This window comes from Nerophis lumbriciformis, linkage group LG10 (assembly GCF_033978685.3).
Source record: "Nerophis lumbriciformis linkage group LG10, RoL_Nlum_v2.1, whole genome shotgun sequence".
Classification (NCBI taxonomy): domain Eukaryota; kingdom Metazoa; phylum Chordata; class Actinopteri; order Syngnathiformes; family Syngnathidae; genus Nerophis; species Nerophis lumbriciformis.
The window spans coordinates 27,202,040-27,220,890 of record NC_084557.2 but is presented as its reverse complement, the minus strand read 5'-3'; the positions used below and the strand labels follow the sequence as shown (position 1 = coordinate 27,220,890).

The following is an 18,851-nucleotide window of genomic DNA, read 5'->3' as shown; positions in this document are numbered from 1 at the left end:
AGTTGTTTCATACCATGCTGAAGCACCGTTAGGCCTGCCTCCCCGTTCCCTGCATCATTCTGGCCTTAACCATTCCACTGCATTACTGCAGTGCTGTGCAGTACTACCGCGTCTATTCTTCAACACTTCTATTTTATAATAAATGTAGGTCCACTCTCAGGTATTTCGATTTCACTTTCACTCCTACAATCACTACTTGATTTGTAACCACTAACATCATCCTCTGACACAGGAAGCAGCCTATCAACAATAAGAACCTTAACAATTGTCAGTTTCAGTTAAGCCTTGATAGAGTTGGATAGTTTATTATTAATGTTTATTATTATGAAGACCTGTAATGAACATGAATTTGCCTTGCCTTTGCCGTGTTACAAACATGTTACAAGTCCTGTTTGTGTTTGAATGAAGACCAACTCTTTGAGTTCCAGTACAAAGGAGTGTCAGGAGTACATACGGAAGCACCCACAGTTGTTCACTACTCTGCCCCCCATTTAATTCAATGTTCTTACCTGTCCATCTTGACCAACATGCACCTGGTGGATCTGGAGGTTCCCCTAAAAGGCAGAAATGGCGTGTCAAGTCAGAAGCTACAAGCTATCCATCATGAGAGTCTTCAGAGTGAAAATACATTCTCTAAGACATGCAACTTGATAAGATCCGACATAACACAGCAAATTGCATCCTAATCATAGGGGATTTGAAAGAGACAAACACCTGAGCATGTTTCCCATGTTAAATTTAAAGTGCTGATGATGAGCCATTAAAAATACAAAGGATTAAGCGTGTTGTTTATTCTGAAACATTAACAATAGATTAAGAAATTGCTAAACTACAGTAGTAATATTGATGTCACAAGCACAGCTGTTGTATGGATTCTCAGCGTGCAGTTGCCATGGCACTATATTACATATACATCAGTGTTACTATACAATACACTGTATATACAGTACCAATGTATTTGTATATATATGAACTATTCTGTCATGTTTACTTACAACATGGCAAAATAAAGACAGAACGTCCTCTGCACACATACCATGAGTCTAACTGCAATGCAAGGAGCATTGGATAAGCACACCAACAATGCCATAAACAGCACTGCACAAGATGGATCATATGTGCCATATTCAAACATGTCTCAAATTACCACCGTTTTTTCTCGCTAATTGCATTTCATGTGATTACAGCAGTCTTAGATGTCATATTGTTGGAGACCTGTCTAATCTCGCAAACAGCTTATTTTCCTTTTCAAGCAAGCTAACATGCAGTGTCTTGGTGGAAAGGGGTCTGTTGAGAATGAAACATTCTCTGTGAACGGCGGTTGGAAGATGTGGGTTTCTGTTGCTAAGCTTTGAACTCTAGAAAACAAACATAATCATGAAATAGGAAGGGGAGAGGAGAAAAGAAAATCTGACATCAGCCAGTAAAGACTTTAAAAGCTTTTCTGCCTTCGATTCGCCTGGTCCCTCTCACTCAGCTTCCTCCTCTCCGTGAAAATTTGAGTCCAAAATGTGAAAAACACGTGGTCAAAGTGTCAATGACTTCTGCTCAAATGTCAAGCTGTAATGCATGTGCTGAACATCAAATACTATGCGATTACAGTTGTGTGTTTACATAGACTGGCGCCTTGAAATAAATCTCTCCCCAAATACCTGACAAAGTCATCTACAGTGATGCTAATGCAGAAATTACTCTTCAGTTGCCAGAAAGTTTTGTATTTTAATTTCATCTGGCAGGTCAGTGCTGTTAGCGCATGCAGTGACGCCTGGTGGGGGACACCAGACATCTGGGATTTACATGAAAACAAAAGTTGTAACTCCATGAAAAAGTAGGCGGGTATACAAACATGGAGGCATTCGAAGACCAACATCTGTTTTTGTTCAAATTCACTAATGACTTTAATAGTCAGCTATTATTTAAGTGCTTTACTTAAACGTACTGTACTAACAGAAGGCACATATTTGCTGGATATGCAATTGTATACGGTAACTTTCATTAAGCTATAATTTGTCACCCAACACTGAAAACTACGACTAAAATGACATACCAGCAATAAGTGTAGTAGTGGTGTTAAAACGTATTGGTTATCATTGCGTATGTAGTTTTTAAATTATAAATACAGTCGTCCCCAGTATTCGCTGTTAATTGGTTCAGAAATTGACCGCGACATATAATAATTTCTGCAAAGTAGGAATCATTAAGACCTCCATGAAGAATAAAAAGAAAGGACCCAGATTTCCCTCGCCCGGACGCGGGTCCCCGAGGCCCCCCTCTGGAGCCAGGCCCGGAGGTGGGGCACGATGGCGAGCGCCTGGTGGCAGGGCCTGTCCCCATGGGGCCCGGCCGGGCACAGCCCGAAGAGGCAACGTGGGTCCCCCCTCCAATAGGCTCACCACCCATAGCAGGGGCCATAGAGGTCAGGTGCAGTGTGAGCTGGGCGGAAGCCGAAGGCAGGGCACTTGGCGGTCCGATCCTCGGCTACAGAAGCTAGCTCTTGGGACGTGGAACGTCACCTCGCTGGGGGGGAAGGAGCCTTAGCTAGTGCGCGAGGTCGAGAAGTTCCGTCTAGATATAGTCGGACTCACTTCGACGCACAGCAAGGGCTCTGGAACCAGTTCTCTCGAGAGGGGCTGGACTCTCTTCCACTCTGGCGTTGCCGGCAGTGAGAGGCGACAGGCTGGGGTGGCAATTCTTGTTTTCCCCCGGCTCAGAGCCTGCACGTTGGAGATCAACGAGAGGGTAGCTTCCCTCCGCCTTCGGGTGGGGGGACGGGTCCTGACTTTGGTTTGCGCTTACGCGCCAAATAGCAGCTCAGAGTACCCACCCTTTTTGGATTCGCTCGAGGGAGTACTTGAGAGTGCTCCCCCGGGTGATTCCCTCGTTCTACTGGGGGACTTAAACGCTCATGTTGGCAACGACAGTGAAACCTGGAGAGGCGTGATTGGGAAGAATGGCTGCCCGGATCTGAACCAGAGTAGTGTTTTGTTATTGGACTTTTGTGCCCGTCACAGATTGTCCATAATGAACACCATGTTCAAACATAAGGGTGTCCATATGTGCACTTGGCACCAGGACACCCTAGGCCGCAGTTCCATGATCGACTTTGTAGTTGTGTCATCGGATTTGCGGCCTCATGTTTTGGACACTCGGGTGAAGAGAGGGGCGGAGCTTTCTACCGATCACCACCTGGTGGTGAGTTGGCTGCGATGGTGGGGGAGGATGCCAGACAGACCTGGCAGGCCCAAACGTATTGTGAGGGTTTGCTGGGAACGTCTGGCAGAGTCTCCTGTCAGAGAGAGTTTCAATTCCCACCTCCGGAAGAACTTTGAGCATGTCACGAGGGAGGTGCTGTACATTGAGTCCGAGTGGACCATGTTCCACACCTCTATTGTCGAGGCGGCTGATTGGAGCTGTGGCCGCAAGGTAGTTGGTGCCTGTCGTGGCGGTAATCCTAGAGCCCGTTGGTGGACACCGGAAGTGAGGGATGCCGTCAAGCTGAAGAAGGAGTCCTATCGGGTTCTTTTGGCTCATGGGACTCCTGAGGCAGCGGACAGGTACCGACAGGCCAAGCAGTGTGCGGCTTCAGCGGTTGCGGAGGCAAAAACTCGGACATGGGAGGAGTTCGGGGAAGCCATGGAAAACGACTTCCGGACGACTTCGAAGCGATTCTGGAAGGGGAAGCAGTGCACTATCAACACTGTGTATGGTGAGGATGGTGTTCTGCTTACCTCGACTGCAGATGTTGTGGATCGGTGGAGGGAATACTTCGAAGACCTCCTCAATCCCACCAACACGTCTTCCTATGAGGAAGCAGTGCCTGGGGAATCTGTGGAGGGCTCTCCTATTTCTGGGGCTGAGGTTGCTGAGGTAGTTAAAAAGCTCCTCGGTGGCAAGGCCCCGGGGGTAGATGAGATCCGCCTGGAGTTCCTTAAGGCTCTGGATGCTGGGGGCTGTCTTGGTTGACAAGACTCTGCAGCATCGTGTAGACATCGGGGGCGGTACCTCTGGATTGGCAGACCGGGGTGGTGGTTCCTCTCTTTAAGAAGGGGAACCGGAGGGTGTGTTCTAACTATCGTGGGATCACATTCCTCAGCCTTCCCGGTAAGGTCTATTCAGGTGTACAGGAGAGGAGGCTACGCCGGATAGTTGAACCTCGGATTCAGGAGGAACAGTGTGGTTTTCGTCCTGGTCGTGGAACTGTGGACCAGCTCTATACTCTCGGCAGGGTCCTTGAGGGTGCATGGGACTTTACCCAACCAGTCTACATGTGCTTTGTGGACTTGGAGAAGGCATTCGACCGTGTCCCTTAGGAAGTCATGTGGGGAGTGCTCAAGAGAGTATGGGGTATCGGACTGTCTGATTGTGGCGGTCCGCTCCCTGTATGATCAGTGTCAGAGCTTGGTCTGCAATGCCGGCAGTAAGTTGGACACGTTTCCAGTGAGGGTTGGACTCCGCCAAGGCTGCCCTTTGTCACCGATTCTGTTCATAACTTTTATGGACAGAATTTCTAGGCGCAGTCAAGGCGTTACGGGGATCCGGTTTGGTGGCTGCAGGATTAGGTCTCTGCTTTTTGCAGATGATGTGGTCCTGATGGCTTCATCTGGCCAGGATCTTCAGCTCTCGCTGGATCGGTTCTCAGCTGAGTGTGAAGCGACTGGGATGAGAATCAGCACCTCCAAGTCCGAGTCCATGGTTCTCGCCCGGAAAAGGGTGGAGTGCCATCTCCGGGTTAAGGAGGAGACCCTGCCCCAAGTGGAGGAGTTCAATTACCTCGGAGTCTTGTTCACAAGTGAGGGAAGAGTGGATCGTGAGATCGACAGGCGGATCGGTGCGGCGTCTTCAGTAATGCGGACGCTGTATCGATCCGTTGTGGTGAAGGAGCTGAGCCGGAAGGCAAAGCTCTCAATTTACCGGTCGATCTACGTTCCCATCCTCACCTATGATCATGAGCTTTGGGTTGAGTTTCCTCCGCCGGGTGGCAGGGCTCTCCCTTAGAGATAGGGTGAGAAGCTCTGTCATCCGAGGGGAGCTCAAAGTAAAGCCGCTGCTCCTCCACATCGAGAGGAGCCAGATGAGGTGGTTCGGGCATCTGGTCAGGATGCCACCCGATCCCCTCCCGAGGGAGGTGTTTATGGCACGTCCGACCGGTAGGAGGCCACGGGGAAGACCCAGGACACGTTGGGAAGACTATGTCTCCCGAGGTACGTACCGAACCAAAATTTTTGTGTACCGTTACACCCCTAACGAACACATAACTATGTAGCTTGTCGTTCCAATGGCATACAGTCGATGACATCCATTAAATTTTGCTTCTTAATATACTTTATACACAGATACCAAAGCTGACTTGGACGCAGCACATTATAATGCATCTACTGTATATCAATATAGTGATGTCAGATGTACAGTGACATAAACATTGTTTAAAATCAGTGCGCACTTAAATGGAGCCCAGGAAACACCATGAGTGGCTACCGCTCCACAAAATGAAACGAACACCCATAAGTAAATACATTTATGTTGAAATGTCAAATAAGGTTGAAAAACATGAGACAATGTCACACATTTTTTTGTAATACAAATCAAAAAGCTCCCTTTTACCTGTGCAGACAAAAACAAAGTTTTGCATTGTGGCTGAGCATGCTAATTAGACGATAACATAATGTTTGCCTCCCTCCATTGCTATAGATACATTACATTTCTTTAAGATTATGCTTGTTTATGCTTGTAATATATATTTTCCCTCACAAAATGCCAACTTCATTTTTGAAATGTTTATTTTCTTGTTATTGATGCACTTTATGTTCTTTTTTAAATTTACAGTATAGAATCATATTGTTTCTATTTATTATTTAACCAAATTAAATGTTTGTTTCAGTCACTTCAAGGGTTAATGTGGCATGTATATTGGAAATTAAATAAATGTGTTTGTCTTCTCTCTGCGCATTAGAGTAGGATAACATACTGGAAATTATTTTTCCTCACACTCCCACCTACAAATGTAGACTTACCTCACTGTCCTGTGTGATCTGCACCTCCTCTCCTTGAGGCACCTGTGCAATGTGCAACTGGCCCTGTGGAATCTGCAAAAGACACAAGGAGGTAAGAACATTAAATAAATTTAATAAAATATTCTAGACTGCAGGTAAGCTTTTATGGGGTCACTGTGTTAGAGGGTAAATCCATGTAAGATATTTAACTGATCAAGCAGACAAACAATGTCAACTTAGCAAAATTATTTTTGATTCATGTTTTTCTTAGCTTATAAAGATGTCAGTGTAACAACACAGACCACTGAAAAGATGGCTACTGAAATGCTTCATTATGCTATCAATCTTTTAAGAAATGTTTTCAATTTCCAGCTCTTAGTGTCAATTTGTTAATAAAAGCCGGTGCGCAAAAAGGCTCAGAATAAGGTGGTATATGGCACTCTTTCTCGAAAATTAAATGTACCGTATTTTTCGGACTATAAGTCGCAGTTTTTTTCATAGTTTGGCCGGGCTCCAGTGCGATTTATATATGTTTTTTTCTTTCTTTATTATGCATTTTCGCCAGGTGCGACTTATACTCTGGTGCGACTTATACTCCGAAAAATACGGTACATATGTTGGTTTCAGACCAGTTGTTGGTACGCAACCACAGAAAAGTGTCATGACCTTCAGTTACTATATCTTAGTGGAACATTTTAGTCAAACATATAAACAAGAGCTATGCAACTACAATTGGAAAGCCAGTGCAAATGATCAAATATCTCCTCCATTTGTGCAGTGCCAAGGAAAAGTACATATATGCATGAGAAGGAAAAGACAGAAATGCGTGAGGAGATGAGAGGGGGGGAGAATTTTTTGAAAGCATAAACACTTCATGCCGCACGCCTGGTCTGAGGGGTATTGATGCATACCACCAAGCTTGACAAAAATCCAAGGAGAAACACCACATTTCCATATGGAACTCAATACAGATCACAACATGTGTTTATCTGTCATTCAATAAAATAAGTGGCTTCTAATAAAAACAAGAAAAAAAAACAATGTAAATTTCAAAATGATTAGAAAATTCAACAATTTGGTCATAGTGTCATCTATAAACTCAGAGATTGACATATTGACATGTTTATAATCTGATGTCAGCATCACTTGCCAAACTCCTGTTTGGAGAAGATCCAGTACATGGTCATATCATGATACCCCCTCCAGCTGGATAATAGAGCAACATAAGAGGGCAACAGGTGCTATGATCATGTAGTCATGTTTTTAATTAAAAAGAAATGCAATACAAAAGCAGTGTCAATGCCTTAAAGGGGACCTGTTATGCAAAACCAACTTTTCTTACCTATTGGTAGCTGTTTTTGTGTATTGAGAATCTGCATCAGTCCCAAAATATGTAAATAAAAACATGGAGGCATGGCAGAGATTCATAAAACAATATTGTCTTCCTTAATACTTCCTCCAAACAAGCCACTTGGAATTTGCCTCATCTGTGACATTTTTCCCATTGGTGATGTCAGCGGCTATTTCTAAATATGGTTAAGTTTTAACCAAAGATCTTTGCGCGAGTCCACCATTGTAGTCTGACGCTGAAGTCAAAAGGCTAATTTTTCTCTATCCTCTTGTTGTGGGGTAGACTGGCTCATACTTGCACATGCATCCTCCGCTGTTGCCATTTCTAATACAAAGTAGCGTACAGTTGTAACGTACAGTGCATCTGGGAATAATTCACAGCGTTTCACTTTTTTCACATTTTGTTATGTTACAGCCTCATTCCAAAATGTAATAAATTCCTTTGTGTCCTTAAAATTGTACACACAATACTTCATAATGACAATGTTAAGACGTTTTAGGAGCTTTTTGAAATGTATTAAAAAAACATTTTTTTTAATCACAAGTTCTTAAGTACTTACAGTACTTGCTCAATACTTTGTTGATATACTTTTTGGCAGAAATTACAGACTCAAGTCTTTTTGAATACGATGCCACAAGTTTGGCACACCTATCTTTGGGCAGTTTCACACATTCTTCTTCGCCCATTCCTCTTTGCAGGACCTGGCTGGGCCACTTAAGGACATTTATAGATTTGTCCTGAAGCCTTTCCGTTGATATCTTGGCTGTGTGCTTAGGGTCGTTGTCCAGCTGAAAAATGAACCGTTGACCCAGTCTGAGTTCAACAGCGGTATGGAGCAGGTTTTTATCCAGGATGTCTCTGTACATTGCTGCATTCATCTTTCCCTCTACCTGACTAGTCTCCCAGTTCCTGTACCTGACTAGTCTCCCAGTTCCTGCCGCTGAAAAACATCTCCATAGCATGATGCTGACACCACCATGCTTTACTGTATGGATGGTATTAGCCTGGATTGTGATGAATGGTGCCTGGTTTCCTCCAAACATGACGCCTGGCATTCACACTAAAAGAGTTCAATCTTTGTCTCATCAAACCAGAAGATTTTGTTTCTCATGGTCTGAGTCTTTCAGGTGCATTTTCGCAAATGTTTACGAAGGAATAGCGTCAGTCTGGCTACTGTACCATACAACCCTGAAGAGATGGGTGTCCTTCTGGAAGGTTCTGCTCTCTTTAGCTCTGACAGAGTGACCATCGGGTTCTTGGTCACCTCCCTGAGTAGGGCCCTTCTCCTCCGATTGCTTAGTTTAAACTGCTGGCTAACATTAGGAAGAGTCCTGGTGGTTCCAAACGTCTTCCATTTACAGATGATGGAGGCCACTGTGCTCATTGAGACCTTTAAAAACAGCAGATATTTGTCTGTACCCTTTCCCAGATTTGTGCTTCGAGACAATCATGTCTCAGAGGTCTACAGACAATTCCTTCGAATTCATTTTTTGTTTGTGCTCTGCTATACACTGTCAAGTATGGGACCTTATAATATATAACTAGGTGTGTGCCTTTCCAAATCATGTCCAACCAATTGAATTTAAAACAGGTGGACTCCAATTAACCTGTCGGAAAATCTCAAGCATGATCAGTCAAAACAGGATGTCCCTGAGCTTACTTTTGAGCGTATTGGCAAAGGCTGTGAATACTATGGTACATGTGATTTCGTAGTATTTTTTAATACATTTGAAAAAAAATGTGAAAAAATTATGTAAAAAAAAAAAAAAAAGTTCTACATTGTCATTATGGGGTATTGTGTGTACAATTTTAAGCACAAACATGTATTCATTACATTTTGGAATAAGACTAACATAACAAAATGTGGGAACAGAGAAGCGCTGTGAATATTTTCCGGATGCACTGTAGACTCGACATGGAAGCACTAAAACTACAACATGGCTGGTGAGAAGAAGACACAGTGGAGGCACGTAAATAAAACCGCTGACAAAATGGCGGATCTTGAAGAGACATTCAGAAAGCGGCTTGAAGATTAACTGTGGAACATAATCTATGCAACATTTTGACCAAAGAACCACCATAACATGTTATGTAGGCCACAAGAAAGTGTATTAAATGTAGACAAAAAAACATAATACCCTTTGAACAAAAAACATCAGGATCTGCTATTTGCCCTGCTCCTATGATCTTAATCTACAAAACCCAAAACCAGTGAAGTTGGCATTTTGTATAATTTGTAAATAAAAACAGAATACAATGATTTGCAAATCCTTTTCAACTTATATTTAATTGAATAGACTGCAAAGACAAGATATTTAATGTTCGGACTGAAAAACTAAATTATTTTTTGCAAATAATCATTAACTTAGAATTTAATGGCAGCAACACATTGCAAAAAAGTTGGCACAGGGGCATTTTACTACTGTGTTACATGGCCTTTCCTTTTAACACTCAGTAAACCTTTGGGAACTGAGGAGACCAATTGTTGAAGCTTTTCAGGTGGAATTCTTTCCCATTCTTGCTTGATGTACAGTTTAAGTTGTTCAACAGTCTGGGGTCTCCGTTGTGGTATTTTAGGCTTCATATTGTGCCACAGGGCAGCACGGTGGAGAGGGGTTAGTGCATCTGCCTCACAATACAAAGGTCCTCAGTAGTCTTGGGTTCAATCCCGGGCTCGGGATCTTTCTGTGTGGAGTTTACATGTTCTCCCCGTGACTGCGTGGGTTCCCTCCGGGTACTCCGGCTTCTTCCCACTTCCAAAGACATGCACCTGGGGATAGGTTGATTGGCAACACTAAATTGACCCTAGTGTGTGAATGTGAGTGTGAATGTTGTCTATCTGTGTTGGCCCTGCGATGAGGTGGCGACTTGTCCTGGGTGTACCCCGCCTTCCGCCCGATTGTAGCTGAGATAGGCTCCAGCGCCCCCCGCGACCCCAAATCAAATCAAATCAAATCAACTTTATTTATAAAGGGAATAAGCGGTAGAAAATGGATGGATATTGTGCCACACATTTTCAATGGGAGACAGGTCTGGACTACAGGCAGGCCAGTATAGTACCCGCACTCTTTTACTATGAAGCCACGCTGTTGTACCACGTGGCTTGGCATTGTCTTGCTGAAATAAGCAGGGGCATCCATGATAACGTTGCTTGGATGGCAACGTATGTTGCTCCAAAACCTGTATGTACCTTTCAGCATTAATGGCGCCTTCACAGATGTGTAAGTTACCCATGTCTTGGGCACTAATACACTCCCATACCATCACAGATGCTGGCTTTTAAACTTTGCGCCTATAACAATCCGGATGGTCCTTTTCATCTTTGTTCCAAAGGACACGACACGACGTCCAGTTTCTAAAAAAAATTTGAAATGTGGACTCGTCAGACCACAGAACACTTTTCCACTTTGCATCAGTCCATCTCGGATGAGCTCGGGCCAAGCAAAACTGGCAGCGTTTCTAGGTGTTGTTGATAAATGGCTTTTTGATTTCCATAGTAGGGTTTTAAGTTGCACTTACAGATGTAGCAACAAACTGTAGTTACTGACAGTTGTTTTCTGAAGTGTTCCTGAACCCATGTGGCGATATCCTTTACACACTGATGTCGCTTTTTGATGCAGTACCGCCTGAGGGATCGAAGGTCTGTGATATCATCGCTTATGTGCAGTGATTTCTCCAGATTCTCTGAACCTTTTGATGATATTACGGACCGTAGATGGTGAAATCCCTAAATTCCTTGCAATCTCTCGTTGAGAAAGGCAGCAGGGGAGTAGCTCATCCCCCTTTGGCTGAGAGTTTTGTAGAAAGTCGATATATGAACATCCACCTCACTGTGACATCGCAACGTAGCCGGACTGCAAAACCTCGCGAACAGATGCATCCAAAAATGTGTACAAGCTCACGCAAAAATGCATGAACCTTATAATTTGACGCTTTAGCAGTTTGACACAAGTATCCAACACTGTAACGGAATTCATCATTGGTCCCCCTTAAACCTGTCTGCATACATTCTCTAGATACTTCATTTTCACTAAAAACTTTTTAGCGTGGTTTGACTATTTGGAGCTACTCGAGGTGCACCAATAAGAAAAGCATAATTAGTACCAGACACTTCCTGTTTGTCAGCCCACCCATTATGTCATAATCGTCTGATTACAATTTAACTCAAACAGCTGTAGAATTTATCCCAGAGCAACCTCTTCTTTTAATGTTAAGGATATAGAAGATTTCTGCTACATTGTGTTGCGTAGCCTAATCCCTTTCTGCACACTGCAAATATGCACTTCACCATTTACAAGACAGTAAACTTTATGCAGTTAGCTTCTTTTTGGAAAATAACCAATCTAGAGAAATAGCCAGGGACAAACGCTTGATACTCACCACTTGAACTTGTCCATCCTCGCCAATATGATGGAACTGGACCTGCTGATTGGCCAACGCATAGTGCAACGTCTGCTGGGTGGCTGTTTCTATGTGGGTGGCTTCTTCTGCGAGGCCTCCCTCTGATCCAGAGCAGAAACACTACATTACAAGGGTGTTTGTGTGCTCAGTGGGGGTGGGTCAAGAATTAGGTGGACCTGATTTAAGCACACAGGAGCATATACAGTACTGTATATTAGATGCTTCCTTTCCCACTTGAGGCAAAATCATCTAAAGAATTGGCAACACAAACCATTTTAAACTTTTATAAAACACTCGGCCATCTGTGAACAAGGCTGTGTTTATACTGTGCATGTGCATCAGACATTTACAAACAACAGGGATTCCTGATCTTGTCATCCAAACTCCAGGCCTCAGTCTAAACACACCATCAAAAGTCTGACACCTTTGCTGGATCTGTGACATGACCCAAGACAATGCTACACAAGTTCACATATAAAAAAACAGGGTACACAGTAACTGAAGTCTGCCAACCAGCTATAAAATAAACACAATCATACCTACTCTCTAATACAAATGTGAAACAATTAAAGAGCATTTGATATCAGAAATGAATGAAGCAGTTTATGGTCATTTTTTCATAACAACCAAGTTTTCTGGTTCAGTGCCAAGAGTCTATATTAATATTTGGGGTATAAATATGTTTAAAACAGGAAGGGCAGCACTGTGAAGAATGTAGTATGCCTCAGTAAAAAGGTTTGCGGCTAGGAGACCCAGAGAGTAACAAGCGGTAGAAAATGGATTAGAAAGGACAGATTTTTAAAAATAATAATAGAAAATATATATATCTATATATATACTTTTTTTTTTTTTTTTTTAAACTTGGGAATTCCCGCGGGCCGGAATTTAGACGCTGGCGGCCCGCGGACCGTAGTTTGGGGACCACTGGTCTATATGCTTCAGTTACAAGATAAAACTAGCAATCAGTACTGGGTGTGTGTGTGGCCGGGATAGGCTCTAGCATCCCTGTGACCCTGAACAGGATGATGAGCAAAGAAAATGGATGAACAAATCCATTTGTGTGTTTTTTTCCCATTAAATGTCTCCCATTTTTCATTATTATGGTCATACATTGATATAAGTAAATAACCTGTACTACTGCAGTTTGCCAGAAGAGGAAGGGTTTCCAGAGGACGTGTGGAAACATTCTGCTTTACTGCTACTTTTTGCTAGAATGGTGTTGAATTGCCTCTTTTCTTTTAATATGTAATTGGATTAGAGGGTGTATCATGTCAGCATATCTTGTGCATGTGTCATAATAAACTGCAGTATTTGTATTTTGATTTTTAAAGCATGTGTGGCCTGAAAATACATGGCCTCACCAACTACCCCTAGTGTGTGCTCACAGGATATTTGGGTTTCCTCTGCAGTCCTACTTTCCCTCAATAGGAGGTGAGAGGTGATGTTTCACAGGGAGTGAAGGAGAGCATGCATTGTGTGCTGATTGCAACCACCTGCAACATCACGCACTGTATGTGAAACTTCCTAAAATAACTCTAAAGTAAGTGTATAATATACAATTAATGAATAAAGTACTTATTTCGGTGGAACTGTAGGAGAAAAAATTAAGCATTTTAATAATTGGTATAATTGGTAGCAGTTGGTATTTTTTATTTTTTTTTGTCCTGTCCAGCTTCTCAGGCAAATCATATAGTTGATGTAGATGCCCATATCGGCTGTACAAATGTACTTTACAAAAGTGAAGTGTGGGATACTACTCTTGTTGCCTTATTCGTATTTGACTTTATTAAATGTATTTATATAATCATTTGGTGCAGCCGGGCCGGAGCAAAGGGGATAGAAAGAGAAAATAAGGAAGACAGAGGGGGAAATTTTGGGGACAAGAGGGGAATAAGACAGAGAGACAAAAACGACAACAGCAAACACAACAATAACAACAACAGAGCAACATCAGCAAATACGATATGTACAAATATGATGGTACAAGTGATAGCAAAGAAGCAGTTAGTGAAATAAATAAAACAGAAATGACAAAGAGCATTATTACACTACAAATGGAGCAATACAAATACCATATATATGTAATGATAACTAGAGATACAAAAGAAAGCAGAAAAATGGAGGGGAAGAAAGAGAAGCCAGCTATATTAACCTTGTAGATTGTTATAGTAACAATAGGTTAAGCTTTGTCAGTGTGCCATGTGTTACCCAGTTTACCCTAGGGTAACAACGTTAATTTATGTTTGATGAAATGAGATTATATGCATGAGTGCATGTATGTATATGTACTTGTATATGTACAGTATGTGGCTTTTAACCCAGCATGAGACTTTGAACTGTTTTTAGCTTTTAACTTTTTAAACTGTTTTTATCTAACAAACTGTTCTTAGGGTAATTTATATTTGCTTTTTAATTGTGTATTTTTATTTCTGTTTTAAATGTTATTTTTTAGTCTGTCCTTTGCCTCTATTTCTTTGTGGTGTACAGCCCTTTGTTTTTCAACTGTGCTTGTTTTTAAAGGGCTTTATAAATAAAGTTGGTATGGTATGGTATGTGTATATGTTTGTTTGTACAGTGAATGTATATGTACAGTATGTATATATGTATGTTTGTACAGTGAATGTATATGTACATGTATGTGTACCGTATATGTATGTTTGTACAGTGAATGTGCCTCAGCACTTTGGCTACCCCTGTGGTAAATTTTAAATGTGCTCTATAAATAAAGTTGATTTGATTTGATTTGTGGATGTACGAACTTTGAGTATGTAGGTATGTACTGTATTTGTGTATGTATGTGGAGCGTAGGTACCTATGTATGTATGTATATATGTACGGTATATATGTATGTATATATGTACGGTATATATGTATGTATGTATGTATGTATGTAAGCAGTTGGTATTTATACTTGGGTATGTTATATTATAAAGACATTTTCTATTCATTGTCTATTCTGAAACATGTGCCACTATACCAATCTTACTTATTACTTTTACCACAAAATAGAAAAGAAGGTTGTGAGATATTACATGTTAATCGATATTTCTAAGGTTAATGTCTGGTGCAATGGAGAATGAGTGATCGCATTAAAGAAAACATAGTGTGAAACTTTACGGCCCTGTTTAAAGAACCACATGATATGTACATTACCTGAGCCTGAAACATGAGGCGTACGTTTAGAGAAGCTCTTGACGGCCAGACTCTGACCACGCTGCTTGCGTCTCCAGGCAGTGCGACATTTTGAGTCAATGCTTTGCTTGATGCGATACCAGTCTGACTCTGAAATGTCAAATTTGTGGAACAAGTGGCCTGCAGAGAAGCAAAAGAAGTCTGAGTACATCTTAAACTGCTTACACATTGGAATATTCTTATTGAATGCAGAAATGAATTGAATAGCTGCAAACTGAAATTACTTTGTGACAGCGGCACAAATAAAGGGCACCAGAATACACAAAGCACATGATAGAACGAGATGCACAAAAAAGTCATTTGATTAGTGCAAGGAAATGTAACCACTTGATGAAGGAGCGCAACAGCCGTTGATGGCTGTCTCGCGAAACCCAAGAACTGATCAAGTAATTTACAACTCAATTCTACACAAATTTATCACTCAGCCAAAGCCTGGGGTAGAAAAATGAGAGGGGGTACACTGAGGGTCATCTGCAGACATGTCATATGGGAGAAGGCTGCCCTTCCACACTCAATGGGACAAGTACAAACAGGAAAAACAAGTGCTCTTTCATTCCTTTTCTTTTGAGGAAAATTAAGTGATTCATTCAACCGGCTATGCTTCAGTTCCAATGCAGTCTTGTATCCCCTCAATAATCTGATTTGGACTCTATATGCATGTGCAAAATACACTATGTAGCTACAGGACAGAAACAGCAATCAAAGAGCCCAGTGAATTAAGAGTGTCTCTTCTTGGATCATTCTTCCAGACATGTGCTTGTCATTTAAAGTCTGGTATGTTATAAAATGTGTTGCACATTAACGCTTGTGTGCAATGATGAATGTATGTTGTTGTAACCCACCATGGGAATAGAGACTGCAGCCTATTTCTGTGTTCTATTCAATGCTGCTTTGTAATGGCAGGAGATAAAATATGGGAAGTTTTCAGAGTTCATTTATGGATTCAAGGGGCAATGAGTTAATCCCTGGGCGACTTAAGGTTTACACATATTACTTTAATATACAGTACAGTAAGCTCTACATTTATCAGGCAATAGTCATGTGGAGGAAAAAAAAGGTCTGCAATTGGGTCACTGTAAAGTCTTCAAATAGTAGCACAAACATATCTTCTAAAATGAGGAACATTTTTTAAAGTTACATTGGACTCACATCGAATGCCATAAATCATGAGTGGATCCAGCTGCTTCTTGCCATGTTTGCCTTGACCAGACAGATTAGACATGGCCTGGACCTCCCGATGGAAAAGGTAGTCCAGCAGTGTCAAAGCCATTTTTTCTGCTGTGCGGCAGTTTGAGGTGATATGGAGCATGTCAGCTGGCGAGACTGGGCAGCGAACCCGCATCTCTGGGTTCGTCTCATCGCCTAACCATGTGCCCCCAGGGTAGTCATCTGAAACCATATAAACACTTATTCAAACTCAAGATTTACCGTGTGAACAACTTCAGTCATTCAGGGTGGAACATTTTAATCCTTCCACTGTATTAATGACAAACATCTTTACTGATAAACTGCAAAGCGCCTAATACAACAGCACTCCCATCTGGCAAAACAGGGGAAGTGCGAGAATTGAAAAGCAAATTGTTTCACCCTGGTAAAAACAACAACATTGAGAGCCACAAAGTGTTTTGAATATAAGACACAGTTTTTAAACTTAAAACATAAATATGATTTAAAATTGAATGGATAATAGTCTGCATGTGAAGACCACCTATCACAAATAGTGCATTATGCACAAGCAACTAAGTAAACCTACTGAAATAATGAATGCAGTGTTACTCAAAGAGAGACAGGAATCAATGTCCATATTTCATCATCTAGCGATTAATAACATTAAAAGAAGTGTACAGAGCAAGAGCCCAATCTTAAAGCGAACATTTGCAATCTCCAATCCCTCAAATGGCGCAGCATCAAGAACTATCATTCATCTGGAGCTGGGGCGCAAGATTACTTTGACAAAACAGTTGACTAGAACTAGAATTAGAAGTTACAGCTACAAACGCCAGGTAAAATACGGCTGAATCCAGATGTCCTGTCAACGACTGCCCATCTTCTGAGACATCTGATCCCCTCACAAAGGAAACGTATTTTGTTGTCAAACCAATCACTATTATAGGTCTTTTTGAAAAGGATGTGGGCCAAAAAAAAAAAGAAAATAACCGTGTGGCTGTTACCAACAGGCCCAGAAGCCAGTTGTATCAGTGCATGTGCTTTCAATATAGTGCCAGGTATAAGTGTAGGAGACAGGTAAAATATAATAAACTATTCACTTTAACAACACCTGACCTTTTTTTGGTTTGTGGTTTTATCTATATTTACTGACATTATAGATATAATGAAATGAAAAGCAATGCTTTGTGTAAGGATAATAAAAATGGATGTTATGGTAGAACTAACAGAGGATTCATATATAATCATTACAATACATATTTAAGAGCTAACGATATTTAGTGTATGCAATCCAGGAGATTTGATTTAATGAATGTAAAAAGGTGGGAGATTTACGACAAACTAATAAATGGGAGAACCAGAGTACAGAAGGGCAAGATACGGTCGCATCTTGGGGGAAACGAGAGACTTGACAGCTATGTGAAATGACCCGGAACTTATATGAGTTTTAGAATTTCAGGATGTATGTGAAGCTGTAAATATGCACAGGCTGAGTCCTGATTGATTATTGGATGAGAGATGAGTGAAGATGGCTGCAAATATGTGGATGTGCTTTTCATTGGTTTTGCGAAATTTGCGGCCAAAAATAACCTGTTCAAGTAATAAAGAGATTATTGATCAATCATGTCCTCGTCATCCTTTGAATGTCCAGGGAAAGACTTCAGTATTTTATATTAGTGGTATACCTGTACAGGATTCTGGTTCTGTTTTGCTACATTTTTTGGGTGTTAAGGGAGAAACCTTTATTCCTCTTAAAGTTTTTTTTTAATTGTGCTTGTCAGCAAACACTGCATTCTGAAGTAAACAAAGAATCACTGATGTAAATACTTTTATTAAAAGTTAACAGTTACTCAACAATGCTTTTAAATGGTAAATTGCCACTTACCAGTGGTTTGGCTTTAAGACGCACCATCTCTTCTTAATGGAGACCCAAATTGCAGGGTTTTTTTTTATTACTTAAAATAGCTTATAGTTAATAAAAACACATTAAAGTTAAGTTTGAATTTGAGATACAGTAGTTTTAAATATTGTCTGCCATCACAGAAAAAGTTTAATAATTTCAGGAACAATATTTTTTTATCCAAAGAGTCAACAATTATTTGAACAACAAGTGTGAGTTTTTCTTCGTTTATTCGTACATGATAAATATGAGGAGTTAAATTAGAGCAAACACATAAACAGAAAGTTGAATTCAAAAGTATTTACCTAAAAATGTGTTATTTTTGTTCTGATTAACTCAGTCGGTAAATGTATTTCTCCAGTATAGTCAACGGTGTCCGCAGTCCACATTGTGGGCGGAATATTCCTATGCAACAACTGATCTGCCAGAAAACGGTAAGACGCTGTCTCTCTCGAGGTGCATTTGAATGAAGCTGCTGCTTTTTTAAAATTTTGTCTTTCAACTTCTATGCTAGTGCTGGTCATTATTCCTTTTTCTCCTGGGCTCCAATTACAACAAAATGACAGAGAAGAGGCACGGAGATTGAAGATTACTTGTGGGGAAGGCTTTTTGTGACACTGTACAAGCACACCCCCGCAAACACACAAGAAGTGTGGTTTATAAAGCGCATTGTCCGGTGCAGGCTGGAATCATTTTACCGCATACCGTTGCATCCCTATTTAATATCCACACAAAAATATTACAATCTGGGAAATGTTTAACTTTACCAAGGATGTTGGTGGACAAAGGAAATGTATGTGGGTCTCCTGCAGAATCCAGTTGGCAGCTCTGACATTTGAATTTCACTGGG

At 41.3% G+C, this 18,851-nt stretch overlaps 1 protein-coding gene across 5 annotated transcripts in view; it reads right to left on the bottom strand.

Annotated features, from left to right (window-relative positions):
* The window catches only part of banp (BTG3 associated nuclear protein), a 65,092-nt gene that overhangs the window by 38,363 nt on the left and 7,878 nt on the right, over nucleotides 1-18,851 (bottom strand). For 4 of the 5 annotated variants that reach the window (XM_061969937.2, XM_061969936.2, XM_061969939.2 and 1 more), the window contains 5 exons: nucleotides 16,084-16,323; nucleotides 14,896-15,054; nucleotides 11,722-11,843; nucleotides 6,012-6,083; nucleotides 510-554 (listed from right to left, as the gene is read on the bottom strand). In XM_061969937.2, the coding sequence (XP_061825921.1) occupies nucleotides 510-554; nucleotides 6,012-6,083; nucleotides 11,722-11,843; nucleotides 14,896-15,054; nucleotides 16,084-16,323 (638 nt within the window). The remainder of the gene's footprint in view (nucleotides 1-509; nucleotides 555-6,011; nucleotides 6,084-11,721; nucleotides 11,844-14,895; nucleotides 15,055-16,083; nucleotides 16,324-18,851) is intronic. The other variant, XM_061969938.2, reaches the window with a different exon arrangement.